The sequence below is a fragment of the Phalacrocorax carbo genome, chromosome 3 (genome assembly GCF_963921805.1).
Source record: "Phalacrocorax carbo chromosome 3, bPhaCar2.1, whole genome shotgun sequence".
Lineage (NCBI taxonomy): Eukaryota > Metazoa > Chordata > Aves > Suliformes > Phalacrocoracidae > Phalacrocorax > Phalacrocorax carbo.
In genome coordinates this window covers 95,073,190-95,087,307 of record NC_087515.1, presented here as the reverse complement: position 1 = coordinate 95,087,307, position 14,118 = coordinate 95,073,190, and the positions used below count along the sequence as shown (strand labels likewise).

Sequence of the window (14,118 nt, the reverse complement as noted above, 5' to 3'; positions counted from 1 at the left end):
GTTCAGATAATTTTTGGCGGCTGGCTGATAAACATATGTATGCTGGCCAACTGGTTGCAACCATTACATGTATGTTGGCTGGACAGTTCATGTGCCCTGAGCTCCAGAGTAGCTGCATCAAGTGAATTTGGTTGTCTGATGGGTATTATGGGTAGTGTGGGAATGGGGGAGGAGCACTGCTCTTCTAATTAACCTGATAATGTTGATGTTTGGTAAGTTTTTATAAGGTTTCTGACAGTGTGGTATTTCTTTTTTATTCAGATTCCTTCGGGACTCTTGTTTTTCCAGTAGTAAGTATTTATTTCCTTTCATCCTTCCTCGGAAAATGTTAATTCTCTGTAACTTTTCATTATTTGGTGTTGATGAGATGACGTGTTTTTTATGTGATCCTACCTATTTTCACATTCTTAGATGAGTGTATTTACTGACCAATAAGCCACAGAGTTTTCAGATCAAGTGCTCTGCAGCTTGTTACAAGCAATTACAGGATCTGGGAGCTGATTCCCAGCATCAGCACAAGCTATCATAAAACTTGAATGCAGAACTTTGCTTTGTGGTTGTTTTGACTGATACCTACATCTCTATTTCAGACACACCAAGAGGTCTAATCAGAGCTGAAAGAATTATGCAAAGCAATAACTGAGGAGTATTAAAATAAAAATGTATTTATACACAGTCATCTTAAGGATTTGAGAATGCACGTTCAGTGAAAGTACATAATAAGCTAATTTGGCAACAAAAACGTATAATATCTAATTGTGTGTTGAGTATGAATCCTGAATTTATAATCCTGGATGTTCATCTTGAAAACCCGATGTAAAGAATTAAGCATTTGTGTCAGGAAAAAGTTTTTCCAAAGTCTTTATTCTTTTTGAACACCTGTAAGTCTGAGTATCCCTAAATACAGTGGGTTTAAATTCTGATCTCAGATAAACTGTATCCAATGAAATAATCTGGAAATGTTTGATGGATGGGTAATCAGTGACAATGAGGAGCTCAACATTATGAAGACTATTAGGTTGAAATGCATCTGTAGAAACTGTAAATTAGCAAATGTAGAAAATTCATTTTTTTTTTAAAAATATTAAATGAACAAGTTCCTTAATATAATCTGGCCAGGTCTTAAAGTGTTCAGTCACCTAAAACTTGGTGAGGTGAATTCCTTCTTCTCTCGCCACTATCTGAAGTGATGAAAACTGACTCATTTTTTAACAGTAGATGTTTTTTTCATTCATGTAGCCATGGTAGACTTATGTTTTGCCCAAAGTGTAGTTGACTGGTAGCAGAAGGTGGGTAATGAGTTTCTGGTTTCAGCCATCATCTTTTCCAGAGGAGACAGTAGCTTCCTTGTCTGAGGTGCTCGTGACGGTGGCTGGTGTGGTCAAGAGAAGTATGTGAGATGGCCTTTTTCTCTCTTACGTTAGGAGTGCCAAAATAGGGATAGTAGTACCATTCACTTGTGGAGTGTATTGACTAAGATAAAATATTTTCACAGCAAGTTCCTACTACATACTGTTAAAAGCTGCCTTGCTCATATTTGGGTTGAGAAACAACCCTATAGATGAGGTGGTAAGGTTGAGATAAATAGTTACCATTACTGTAGCAGTGACCCTCTGGAAGTATTGAATTAGTGCAGCTTCTTTTAGCATAGATGTGTGAACCAGAAAGTGGGTTACTTTACACCTCAGGGGTCTTAATACACTGCCGTGGTAATGCAAACTTCATTACCCCTGGCTTTTACATCAAAAAGGTACAACAGGCAGTTTTGTTACCATGTTGCAGGAAGGAAAGATCTTTTGAAATATGAAAAGTATAAAAATCAAGGGAGCAACCCATGCTATCTATCATTATTCATGATAGGAAAAAGATACAGAAAAACATATGAGGTCTCTAAATGGCATTTACAGACTTTTAAAGAAGAAATCAAAGACAATTCTTGCAAGTATGTGAAAATAATGCTATAAGAGCACAATTCACTGCTATGATGAGACAAAACAAGCTTATTTTCTCCCCCGTTTTGATTTTGAAAGTTTATAATGTTTCCTGGACTTCTTGTAGGGAGTTCTGCCTGCTTTTTAGGGAATACAACTTCTTTAATAAATGGTAATATTCGTAAATGAATTCATTTTGAGGTAATATTTGACAGATGCAGTAACTAAGGCTGTTCCTCCTACCTAGTATATTCCAGAATACTTGGCATAGAAGTTGGAGAGTGTTGAAATATGTGAATCATATGTTCTTGGCGATGTGTATACAAAACCCTGCACTTGAAGAAAATGCAGAATCTATTTCAGTGTGGTGCTTTGCACCTAAAATTTAGTTATATAAGTCCAGATTTTAAAGTGGGAATCTCTTCTTCCTGTGTCATCATACCCTTGCTCATGGGTGAAAGAGAGACCCTGTTTATTTTTTCCCTTCCTGATTTTTTTTCCTGGCTTATTTTTAAAAACAAAGTCAAGAGAGAAGGATGAAATTGTAGTTGATTCCTCTTTATAGGTAAACACACAGAGAAGGAAACGTATTCAATACAGACATTTGCATCTACCTCATTTGTCACCCTGTGACATTTTTCCCTGTTTGGGAATTTCAGTTACATTGCTGTGTGCTCTTGAAATGAGTTTTGACAGCATGACAGCCTTTCATCATAGAGCTTGGTAGGATACTTTTGAAGTGCTGTGCCTAGTGAGTTAACAGTTGTAATTTTCATTACCAGTGCAAGAGTAGTGCTTCATTTCCATATGTTATGCTGAAAAATGCAAGTCTGTCTGTTTTAGTTGTCTTGACTTCAGAGGTTTTACTCCAGATTTACTGCTGTAACTGCAAACAGAAGCGTGTGACCCTTAAGCTTTTTAACAGGGCTACTTGTTGGAACCAGCTGTGTGTTGTGTTAAAACCCTTTTCCTTCTCCAAAGAGGCACTCCTATGCAGGTGGCGGTACAGAAGCCAGCCTCTGGGCTGTGATGTCCCTGGGGTTATTAGTTGTCTGTGTAGGCTCTGCTCAAGGTGAAATTCCTGTGTGCTGCAGCAGCCCTGGTTTGAGCCTTTTGACCCCTGTGGCTGGGTTTCCTCCCACCTAACTTCAGGAAATGAACTGACACATCTGAATTATAAGCTCTAGATTTCCTCTGTCCAGTGGAGAGACAGAGAGACCGACTTGTGCATGGTTATTCTGATCTTACGTAGTCTAAATTTCCTTGCCAGTGATGTCTGTCTGTGTTTACTGCCAGCACTGAAGGAGCCTTCAATGTCTATCCTAAAGTTGTTAACCGTATATAAAATGTCTTTCTCTTCATTCCTTAATATTTTGGAAAGAATAATAATTTCACTTTCTAGATGAGTTGCAATATGTGCTGTAATTAGGAATCAATGAACTGAAATGAGACAAAATCAAGGAGGTTTCTATTGAAAAACAGTACATCACCTCCTGAAATCTTCATTCTGAATTTGAGTTTTCTACCCCATAGGACATGAAGCTAAAGCTTGTAAAAAGGAGTTTTCTTATTGTCCTGCTCATCTTGCCTGCATATAGCTTATTCAGCTCTTTTATTTTTGGAAAATTCATTACCAAAAAGTGATGAAGTCAGAAAAGGATTAGCCCTCAAAATCAAACCCAAGAAATTTCTAAATACCTGTGAGAAGAAAAGAGGGAGCACAATATGTGTGTGTGTGTGAGCCTATGTATGGCGTATGAATACGTAGGTACTTATATTGTTGAAAACCTGATTACTACTGAAAATTAGATGAAAATATGTTGAAAAGTTGCTTCTGCTAATACAGTTTCAGGAAATTGCTGAAATTACACTTTGAAGCCCTGAAACCCCCTTTTTCTTTCTGAGAACTTACGTAAGTTGACAAATTCAGCAATATATCAGATCTTTACGTCAACTGGTTTTGGATTAATGATGTCTTAAAGAATATTTTGGATGGTTAACAGAGAGTCACTGTTTTCTTTTTAGCTGCCTTTGAACAGTGCTTCTGGGAATTATGAATTACTGGTGGAAGGCCATGCTGACGGCCGGCGCATCTTCTCTAACCGTACCAGCTTGACGTACATGTCAAAGAGCATCTCTGTATTAATCCAGACTGATAAATCTATGTATAAACCGGGACAAGATGTGATGTTTCGGATTGTCACTTTCTATCCTGATCTCAAACCTTACAAAGTATCTCTGAATATATATATCCGAGTAAGTATCCACAGGGACCTCGTTATACATTGGAATTTGTCATATGTTCCAACTTTATGTGACAAATAAAGATCCTAAGTATTGCTAGCTAAATCTCGCTAGCAAGACCACTTGCACTTAACATGCAGCCCGACTTTTTTCCTAGGACCCTCGGAAGAAGCTGATTCAGCAGTGGTTGATGGAGGAGGGTGATTTGGGAGTAGTTTCCAAAAAATTTCAGTTATCAATGAACCCTCCACTCGGAGACTGGTCCATAGAGGTGGAAGTGAACGTGAGTATTAACATTGCCAAATCACAGAGAGATTTAATTTCTCCTGATATATGTGCATAAAATTGTGTTTACTTAGGTGAAGCAAAATCAAAAATAAGCAGGGACCATGAGAAGAGAAAATCTTTCCCTCATGACAAACCCAATATATTAAGCAAACCTCACAAGGTTTTCAGTAGTATATGGTTTTGTAAAGAAAGATATGATATAATGTTTTTTTTTTAATAAGGTCTGGGTTCTGATTCTAAAACACGAATGTTATTTAAGAAGTGAGGGTTTTAAATATTGATATAAAAGAAAGATCGTATGGACTACTGTTTTTTTTTAAGTGAAAATCCCTTATGTTTATTTTGTAAGTGATTATACAGAAATTCATTGTGCCCTGCTGTGCAGCCAGTCACTGTCTCAAGGGGTGTGGAATCAAAGACTGTCATTTACAAATCTCTGCTTAGTTTTAGGGGTGTTCCAGCAATTCACCATGAATGAGGAGTTACTGAGGAAAAAATAACTATGCAAAATAGAAGGGATTAATAGTAAAGCAGACCTATTACATAACAGAACTGGTATGATCTAGTTTGCACCTTGCTATTGGTAATAGTTCTGTCAGTCCAATCCTTTAAGCTGTACACTCATACACAGTAGAACATGTTGCAAAAATAGCTGGAGGTTTACCTGTTCAAAACTCTGTGTGTCAGGTTTATTCAGCCTGCTTTAAATGCCTGTAATTTGGGAACTGCATTTCCGACTTGGCTTGCAGTGGCCGTTCAGAGACATTCAACAGGTACAGACAGGACTGCTTAATGTTCTGTAATAAGGGAGGTGATGGGGTTGAAGGCAGGAAAACTCATATGATCATATATTACTTGGAAGTAATATTTACCAGTACCAGTTACATGCTTGATAGATTTCTATAGGCTGAAGTAGGTGAGGGTGGTGCTCAAGTGAGTGTCAGGACTGGATTTTTCGAACCCGTTCTCATGTGGGTGTGGAGTTGTTACTATCATCTTTGACGGAAAAAATGTTTAAAGTTGTTCCTGCCCTTATCCCTGTGCTTGGCTGCTCCTTCACGTCCTTGTGCTGCTGTTCAACAGCTTCTCAGTCATGTTGAGGCAGCTGTAGTAAGGCTGAGATCTAAGGTGTGCTGGGGAAGTGACCCAGATTGAAAAGCGTCTCTGTTTTTCTTTGCCTAACCCAGACCAGCTCACTGATCTGGTTGACAGCACAGCCCCACTCACAGCTGTATACGTGCTTTTCAGGAGGTGGGGAAGTGTGGCTCAGACATGGGAACAAAGGCTGATGACAGCAGTGGGCTCCTTCAACAGCTCACTTGCCAGGTGAAAAAGTGTTTGTGAAACTTTGCTTGGGCTTTCTGCTAAGTCTTGAGTAATCCTTAAGTCAGGAGGACACTGCTGAAGGAATTGCAGCAGCCTTTTTCAGGATCTGAGTGCCACTCCCTTCTGAAACAAACCCAAAAAGAAAAGGAAAAAAAAAATTGTAAAATTGAAAGAAAAATGCCTTTGCTTCATCTGGGCTAATGAAACAGCTGTGAGAAAACAGACAAGTGAAGTGAAATGTTAGTAGACCAAATGAGATGGTATTCTAAATTTTATCTGTCTAGTGTGTACTACAGAAGGTTAATGAGCATGGAAAACACATGAAAGGGTGGGAATGTCTCCCAAGTCATGAGTAACAGGGAGAAGACAAACAGGGAACATTTTGTTCACTGTCTCTTCCGATGCATAGCTAGAGGGCACCAGGTGACGGAGGCAAAGAGCAATTTTAAAACCATTAAAACAGCATAACTGAACTGTAGAGCACAGCACTGGTGGGTGTTGTGAATACTGAAAACTCAGGTGGGATCAAAAAAGGTCTGGACAAATTCACAGAAGTACAGTCCATTGAGAACTGCTAACTGGAAAGCCCCGAGGCTCCGGCTGGCACAATGTTTCTGCTGGCTGCCCTGGTTGATGCCATTCTCTAGGTGTTGAACCTTGGCTACTGCCAAAGACTGGGTGTTAGCTGGCACGTTAGGTCTAGCAGGGCGCGCTCTTTCCTAGAATATCATCTTTTCCCTACTATTACTTTTTTAAAGCTTAGGGTTTTAACATTGAGTGTGACATTGAATGCAATGTTTGGGGTTCTTAATAGAGCTCTAAATTCTTCAGCAGCATGAAGGATATCCAGGGGCTGGGATAATGTCCTTCACTCTAAGGTATCTTTCTCTAGTCACACTGCATTTAATAAGTGAATAAAAGAGAAACGAGGAGATAGATAACAATATAAATGAAAGTCTGAACTCTTGCATATTTGTAGGAAATCTAAAGATTTCAAGGAAAAATTGATTGTTAATAAAACTATGAAAGAGTTTTTAAAGTTTGCTGGGAACAAAAGAAAATCAGTGGTGGCAGAGCCCAGTAATGTGAGGAAACAGTATGTGGCAGAGATGGAAGCATTTAATAGGGGTGATGGTGTGGTTAAGTGAATCTCAGTGGGGGGAGATTTGAGAAGACCAGCAGAAGATAAATGCCCTTAACAGAAAAGGGTAAGTGGGGTAACATGGGAAACTGTAGACCTGTCATCTGCCATGAGAAAAAAAAACAATGACAGAAGTGATTTGGGGTTCCACTGATAAAGAATTAAATTCTTTATGGCTATTATGGATTTGGTTAATAAGGTAGATTTGCTGATGTAATAGATTTCTGTGAAGGCTTGGTACATGGTACAAAATCCAAATGAAAAACAGCAACGTACATAAAGTCTGTCAAAGAAGGGTGGATTGATTTTGGGGCGATCGACTCTCACCCAGGGTGTTTCTAATATAAACTGATGACAGAGTTTCTGGATGGATCTGGGGAAGAAAGCTCCGTGGTAGGAGACTGCAGAAGTCCTGGCTGTTGACTGTATATCAAAGAATCAAATGAACCAATTTATTGATTACAGTCTCAGTGCTATTACAGGTTTTAAAAAGCTTTTTAATTTAGTGGAGAAAGGCATAGTGTGAACCAATTAATAGAAATTGAAGCCAAACAAATTCTTTTTGGCATGTATGTGTCTTTCATCAACGAGGCTCTTAATGACTGGAACAACAAAAAAAAAAAAGCAGGGAGTGAGGGCTTCTCTGTTAATGTTTTAGCATCAGGAATGGTTGCCTTTTTGAAGGATGTATTATAATAATGCAGGTTGCTGGAGTAGCTGAATACTTGAGTAACCGAACCTGGGATAAAAGCAAGTCAGGCTAAATGGTTCATTCTGTCATTAAACTCTTTGAATTGAAAATTAAAATAGAGGAGAAAATATATTAAAAAAAGAGTCGTAGGCTTTGGGGTCCAGAAAAACCTGGCTATTCTTACAGTTCTTATCCCATGGGAATAAAACAGCAACCCCAAGCCCCACACATAGAAGCTTATGTTGTTTACTTTCAGACTCCTTTTCCTTCATCATTCACACATGCTCTTCTTTAATTTTCAAATTCTATGTTAAAATAATATAATTACAAAGCAATATGCATTATTTCTGTTGAATGTGCCTACACAGCATCTTATATTGGATAAGGCTATCGTGCAGAATATATTAAATAACTATTGCACTATTCACACTATTAAACTAGGTCTGTCTAGTGGGTTGTCTCACAGACTGTTATTTTTCTGATAGCACGCCATACAGTTGAATTAATGAAAATTGTAAGAAACCTTGCAGAATAAAGGAAAAGAACTTTTCTGATGGGAAATTCTTTTTGATTCTCTTGGTTACAAGTGAGCTTATGCCCTGAAATACAAGGCCATATGGGATGGGATTCAGTTTGAGGTTTAAGATGAGTGGTTATCTATATGTAGGTGATGTGGTGGAGATTTAATTGGTGTTAGTGAAAGCTAGTGAGCGACCCGGATCAATCTGAGTAGATATTCCTATCTATTGCCTAGATATTCCTCACAGTTCTGCAGCTGTTCTGCTGCCCAAGGGAGGTACAGGTTTTTTCTGTCATATAAAAAGTTGTATGGATTCGCCAATCCCCTCCTGATTACAGAGGTCAGTGAGAACTTGGATTTAGTGCTAAGATGTTTATAGATATGCCTGCTTACCTAGTACTTCTAGTGCTGAGTCCACATGGGATCCAGCACAGCTTATAGATCTACTCAGGGTTTTAGGAATATCTTCAGATGGCAAACCCAGGCTGATCTCCTTAGCTATCCTGATGCCGCGACCTGAGCTTTCTGGTTAAATAGTCAGCTCTCCAGCCTTCCTACCTCGAGTTTCCCTCTTGTCTTCAAAGACTGTTGTTAAGTCAGTAAATAACATTTCCCTTCCAGTGGTTACAGATCAGTTTCCAAGTGTACCAAGTTTGGATTCCTGGAAGTATTGCCTCTGAATCTTGTTTTAAATCAGATTCTGGCTGCTTGCTGCTGTTAAACATCCTGAAGTACTTTTATTAAAAAGTTCAGGTGTTAGTACAGCTGTTTCAAGAAAACTCAAGACAGAGTAATTACAGTCTGGTTCCCAAGTCTCCACCTTGTATTTTAGTTGGATATCATGTATTTCCTGTTGTGGAGCCTGGTGCTGAAAGGCTTTTAGTTGCTGAATTTTAGTACTAGGCATCTCTGACCAGAAGTTGTTCCTAGTTATAAGGCATTTTGTAATCAAATTTATGGAGGTTGTTATTTGGAACTTTATGATCAAATATTGAAGAGTAGTGATGTTTCAGGTGTAGCGAGGACTTTTGAAAATATTTTTGAAGAGTCAGCTATAAAGCAACTTTCAAAGTCAGCTGGGGTTGATTTTATAGTTTACACTTTGAATTTTTTAACTGTTGAGGTTTTATGTATGTTACAGTATATCCACAGTGAATTCTGTAATGTTTTACTAATAGGTGAGCTACAGATTTCACATTTGATCCATTGAGTTTGAGGTTATATCATTACCTAAAAAAAAAAGTCACACTCCTTCACAATCAGACTGTACCTAAAACCTTTAGAACTGGCTGTGTATTCGGTAGTTTGCAAATGAGCACTGATATTTAATCAGGATCTGATAGTGTGAATACTGGTGACATTGGTGGGGCTCTGCTTAGTTTCTGCAGACCATGCTGGTGGATTTGAACAAAAGTTTGGGAAATCATAGAGAATCTTATTTTGGGGGTTATTTCCTGCGTGTGAAAAGAAAGCATGAAAGTGATCATGAAATGTTTCTGTTAATTCTGTCAACATAAAATATCTATTTTATTTAGCTACAAAGCAGAAGCGGAGGAGTGTTTCTGACACGGGCCGTGAGATGGCAGTGTAGCCACGAGAATACGGCCAGTGCCAACACTGTGCTTTTTCAGGGCAAAGCCCTGAGACCACACCAGAGTCTTTCCTGATATTATAACTTGTGATGCACGTAAATGTCAGAAACAAGAAAATGGACCCGGACCAGATTGTTTCGGGGACTTTTGATTGTCAAAGAAGAACAAAAAATTTGTGGGGAAAAATTCCTGTGATCTTACTTGTTGGATTAGACCCAAAGGACTTCAAACAGGACTGGTTCATTGCAGCAAAGAAAATCTGGACTGTAGTTCTTAGTGATTCTTAGAGGTCAGGTTCCACAGCATCTAAAGCTCAACTGCAGAATGGCTCCATCATCCGCATGATCTCAGAATACTTATATGGATCTCTTTTTGGGACCGTTTTCTTAATACTCTGGGCAGTGTCCCCAGAACGTAATAGATGTTTTGCAGTTTAAGAAATTATGATGTAGAGCAAAATGCTAATAGTCTGGAAGGGTGAGTGTCTTGAAGAAGCAGGAGAAGGCATGGAAGACAAAAACTGTACTAGAATAAAGCAGCCCTGGAAACAAGTGGAATACGCATGGTGTTATTTTCCTACCTTAAAAAATCCCCAACTATCTCTCTTGGGTTATATATATAACTAACAACTTGTTTCAAAAGCCACCACTCCTAGAAACTGGTTTAACAACTTCTACTCCGGAATATTTGAACAATATTTGCCAGAGAGACAGCCCTGCCCTGAGGAACTAAAATGATACGGAGTGGTCGAACTGCTGTTACTTGTCCTATTCCAAACTAGTCTGGCTGAAAAATGTGTTATGGGAAATTTGGCTTGGTGTTCAAATAATCAAGATGACCTGGTAGGGTCTTTTCCTTCCCCTGCACTGTGAAGCACGGCTTGCTTTCTGTCATAAAGGTGGTCATTTTAGAGAAGGTGCAGCCAAAACTGTAAGTCTCACTTCAATCTGTCTTCTACTGCTTACAGTTCTCTTAGCTTTTAATTAATTTTCATTTACTTCTTTTCTTTTTTTTTTTACTTCTAAGGTAATGTGAAACAAAATCTCGTTTTCAAGGGAGATGTATTTTCATCCTGCCAGCTGGCGTAGCATTCTGCTAATGGTTTTCTTAATGGCAAGGGTGACATATATATGCTTAAGATTGGAAATAAAAGATGTACAGAGAATCAGACATGACATAAATTCACTACAGGTCATTTTCCTAAGATATCTGTTCCTAAGATTACCTGATAGTAATCTGGTTGTGGACTGCATGTCAGTGTTGTAACATTTTGTGTTGTAAGGATGATGATCTGCACAAAAGTCGTGAAAATAGCAGATTCTGCGTGTATCTTTTCAAACCTAGGAATATAAATATGGCAATTATTTTGGTGATCAGTGACTGAATCATGAAATTGGTGGCAATCTGATTTTTACTTCGAAAAAAGTATTTTGCTAGGAGAAGTGTATAAGGGGCTTGGTCTGAGATGCCTAATTGCAAAGTTGTTGATCAGGTAAGAGAGATCAGTTTTCAGCTTGGATCCTGGTCCTAGAGTTTTTCCCACAGGAGTTCTCAGTTTATCCCCTCTTGCCACAGACACTCATTCGCATCTGACATATCTTGATGCTGCCTGGCAGTTGGTTATCCATGTTCAGTCTCCTTTGCCCCACATTTAAAACCATGTTCACTCAGGTACTCTGTGATATACTGTGACAACTTGTAGTGGTGTCACTGTTCCCAGGAATAATCAAAGTAATCAGACTTCTGAGCTCCACATCTGCATAACCTCATCATGCAATTGAACAGCAGCTGGTGATAGTAACCTTTCAAAACAGCCACCTCCTAGTGGAAAGACTGTCTTTCTTAATCTTTCCCTTTTCCCAGAAGACTCTTAAGCAAATAGGCTTTCAAAAGGAGCTTCTCCCTTCCTGTCCATTGGGAAGTTGAGTCTCCTCTGGTTTCTCAGCCCATTCTTCCAGACCAGCTCAGCTCAGATTTTCCGCTTGGAAAATCATTGCTCCACTGTAATCCCTGTGTCAAGCAGATCAGCTGAGATTCAGAGCTCCAGTTTTAGGTGCTGCTGGTAAATAACCTCATGCGTTTCCCTGCTGATGGCAACTTTCGGTATGATGCTGTAAAAAAATAATTGAATGAGCGTTATATGTTCGCAGATAAATTACATACATGCTTGGTCAGAATCATAGAATCATTTAGGTTGGAAATAGACCTTTTAAGATCAAGTCCAATCATTAACCTAGCACTGCCAGGTCCACCACTAAACCATGTCCCTAAGCACCACGTCTACATGTCTTTTAAATACCTCCAGGGATGGTGACTCAACCACTTCCCTGGGCAGCCTGTTCCAATGCTTGACAACCCTTTTGGTGAAGAAATTTTTCCTAATACCCAAATTAAATCTCCCTGGTGCAATTTTAATTACTTGCGCTTTAGCAAGGAAGGACAATCGAGTAAGACAATAAAAAGCAAAATTTATGTGGCTGACTACCATGACTTATTGGTCAACTGTCAGTACTGAAGAACAGAAATAGCTGCTGAAGTTTTAATGTTCAGAGAGTGAAAAAATCCTTTAAAATATTTCCCAACAATGTGTTGTGCATGGCCAGATGTACCACATCTCAAAGAAATGCCAGAATATGCTTTCAGATACCCTCAAGAGGAAAATCAGGTAATAAGTGAAAAAACTAGAAAAATAAGAAAATGGAAGAGAACACAAGTAGCAATATGTTGTGTAGCTGTTTATTTCTTCCATTGCTTTTTAACTAACAAATAAACAAAACAGGAGGATATAACCGAAGAGTATCTCTGCTGAAGTAAGTATGCACTGTAGACTCTAACAAAATTTTAGCTGCCTTTTGAGTAAATGAAGAACTGTGAGTTTATACAAGCTTTTGAAATGGTCTTGTCCTCTGCATAGCCACTGCAGGAACTTCTCTTTTGTACAGAGATACTTGAGTTAATTTAAAATGAGCTAGTAAAGGTACTGCTGATAGGTCAGTCATGGTTCATTGTGATGGCTGCGAGTACTTATGCTAGCTAGTTTTATGCTAGCTAGCTTGCATATTTGTTTTTTATACAGAAGCCAGCTGTATGTAAGTGTCTGCAGATTGGAAGTTCCACAAGGTCTTCATTATATATACTACAGTCTACTGCATGTGAGCTTCTGTGTCCTTCTTTAGTGCAAATACATACTACTGGTTCCTACAGGAGCCTCATTACAGGAGCTGATAATGGTTGAGCCATGATTTAAAATCACATCATGTCAGAAATTGTAATTTAACTTGAATATGGGTGGGATTTGGCCTAGATGGTATGTTAAACTTGCTAATCTAACCACAATTGTATGTATTTTCTCATATGATTTTTTTTTCCAATAGGGTCAAGTTCATTATCAAAGATTTAGAGTGATGGAATATGGTGAGTATTACTTAAGGGCATTTAGTAGTGACCAAAATTGATAGTTGACTCTCCACTAATTTAGACTCACTTCCCTTGGCTAGCACGAACCTTTTGAATACTCCTAGAAAGTCTAATTTCCAAATCTCTTACTTCTCTGAAACTGACTCTGTGTCCTGGGAAAAACATAAACGGGCTGCCCTGTTTACCTTTGGCAGTTGTAATGACCCACTACTGTAGTGTCTGGATGTCGTGCAGTCTTTAAAATACTTATCTTAAGCCTATGCAATGTGGTTATTGTCCCTGTTTTTCCAGAATTATGCAGGCAATGTGTTCATCCCAGCATATCTCTATAATGTCTGATCGTGAAGCTTGCTGAATAAGCTAAACATTTGATATTTCAGTCTTACAACTTGTGTGCAAGCTGCTCTTATGATGCTTGTTCTTCTTTCATCCTTTCTACAAAAAGTCTTAGGCTGGGGCATGCATAGGGTTGGGTTAAAAATATATCTTACCTTATGTTCCTTCAGAAACTCTATTAGTCTTTATCATGTTACATGTTCTACTGTTATTACTTAAAAAAAGCATTACTTTTTAATTTTTAAATAAAATTTTTAATATTTAAAGATTACTTAAAATGCCATAAGATATTATTTCTTGTATGAATTTAGTGCTTTCTGTAAATTTTTCTTTTAGTTTTACCAAAATTTGATGTTATGATAACAACACCATTATACTACTCTTTGAGAGAGGAAGACGTAACTGGTGTTGTCACTGCAAAGTAAGTAAATCATTGATACCATTGTCACCCTCGCTCTTAGGAAAATTATTGTGGGTGTTTAAGCATCAAAGTGAAAACTTGTATTTAGAATGCTAAAAAAATGCCTTCTAGTCAAAACTAGTTGGCTAGCATCCATTTCTAGTTACTGGATTTTCTTGTAACAATGTTAGATAGATCTTCAGACTTCTAGTTAGTTCATTTGGTCTGGTAA

General features: G+C 38.3%; 1 protein-coding gene across 1 annotated transcript in view; it reads left to right on the top strand.

Annotated features, from left to right (window-relative positions):
* The window catches only part of CD109 (CD109 molecule), an 82,368-nt gene that overhangs the window by 16,972 nt on the left and 51,278 nt on the right, over nt 1–14,118 (top strand). Inside the window, exons 3-7 of the mRNA XM_064447799.1 lie at nt 262–290; nt 3,957–4,187; nt 4,333–4,458; nt 13,108–13,147; nt 13,823–13,907. Coding sequence (XP_064303869.1) covers nt 262–290; nt 3,957–4,187; nt 4,333–4,458; nt 13,108–13,147; nt 13,823–13,907 — 511 coding nt within the window. The remainder of the gene's footprint in view (nt 1–261; nt 291–3,956; nt 4,188–4,332; nt 4,459–13,107; nt 13,148–13,822; nt 13,908–14,118) is intronic.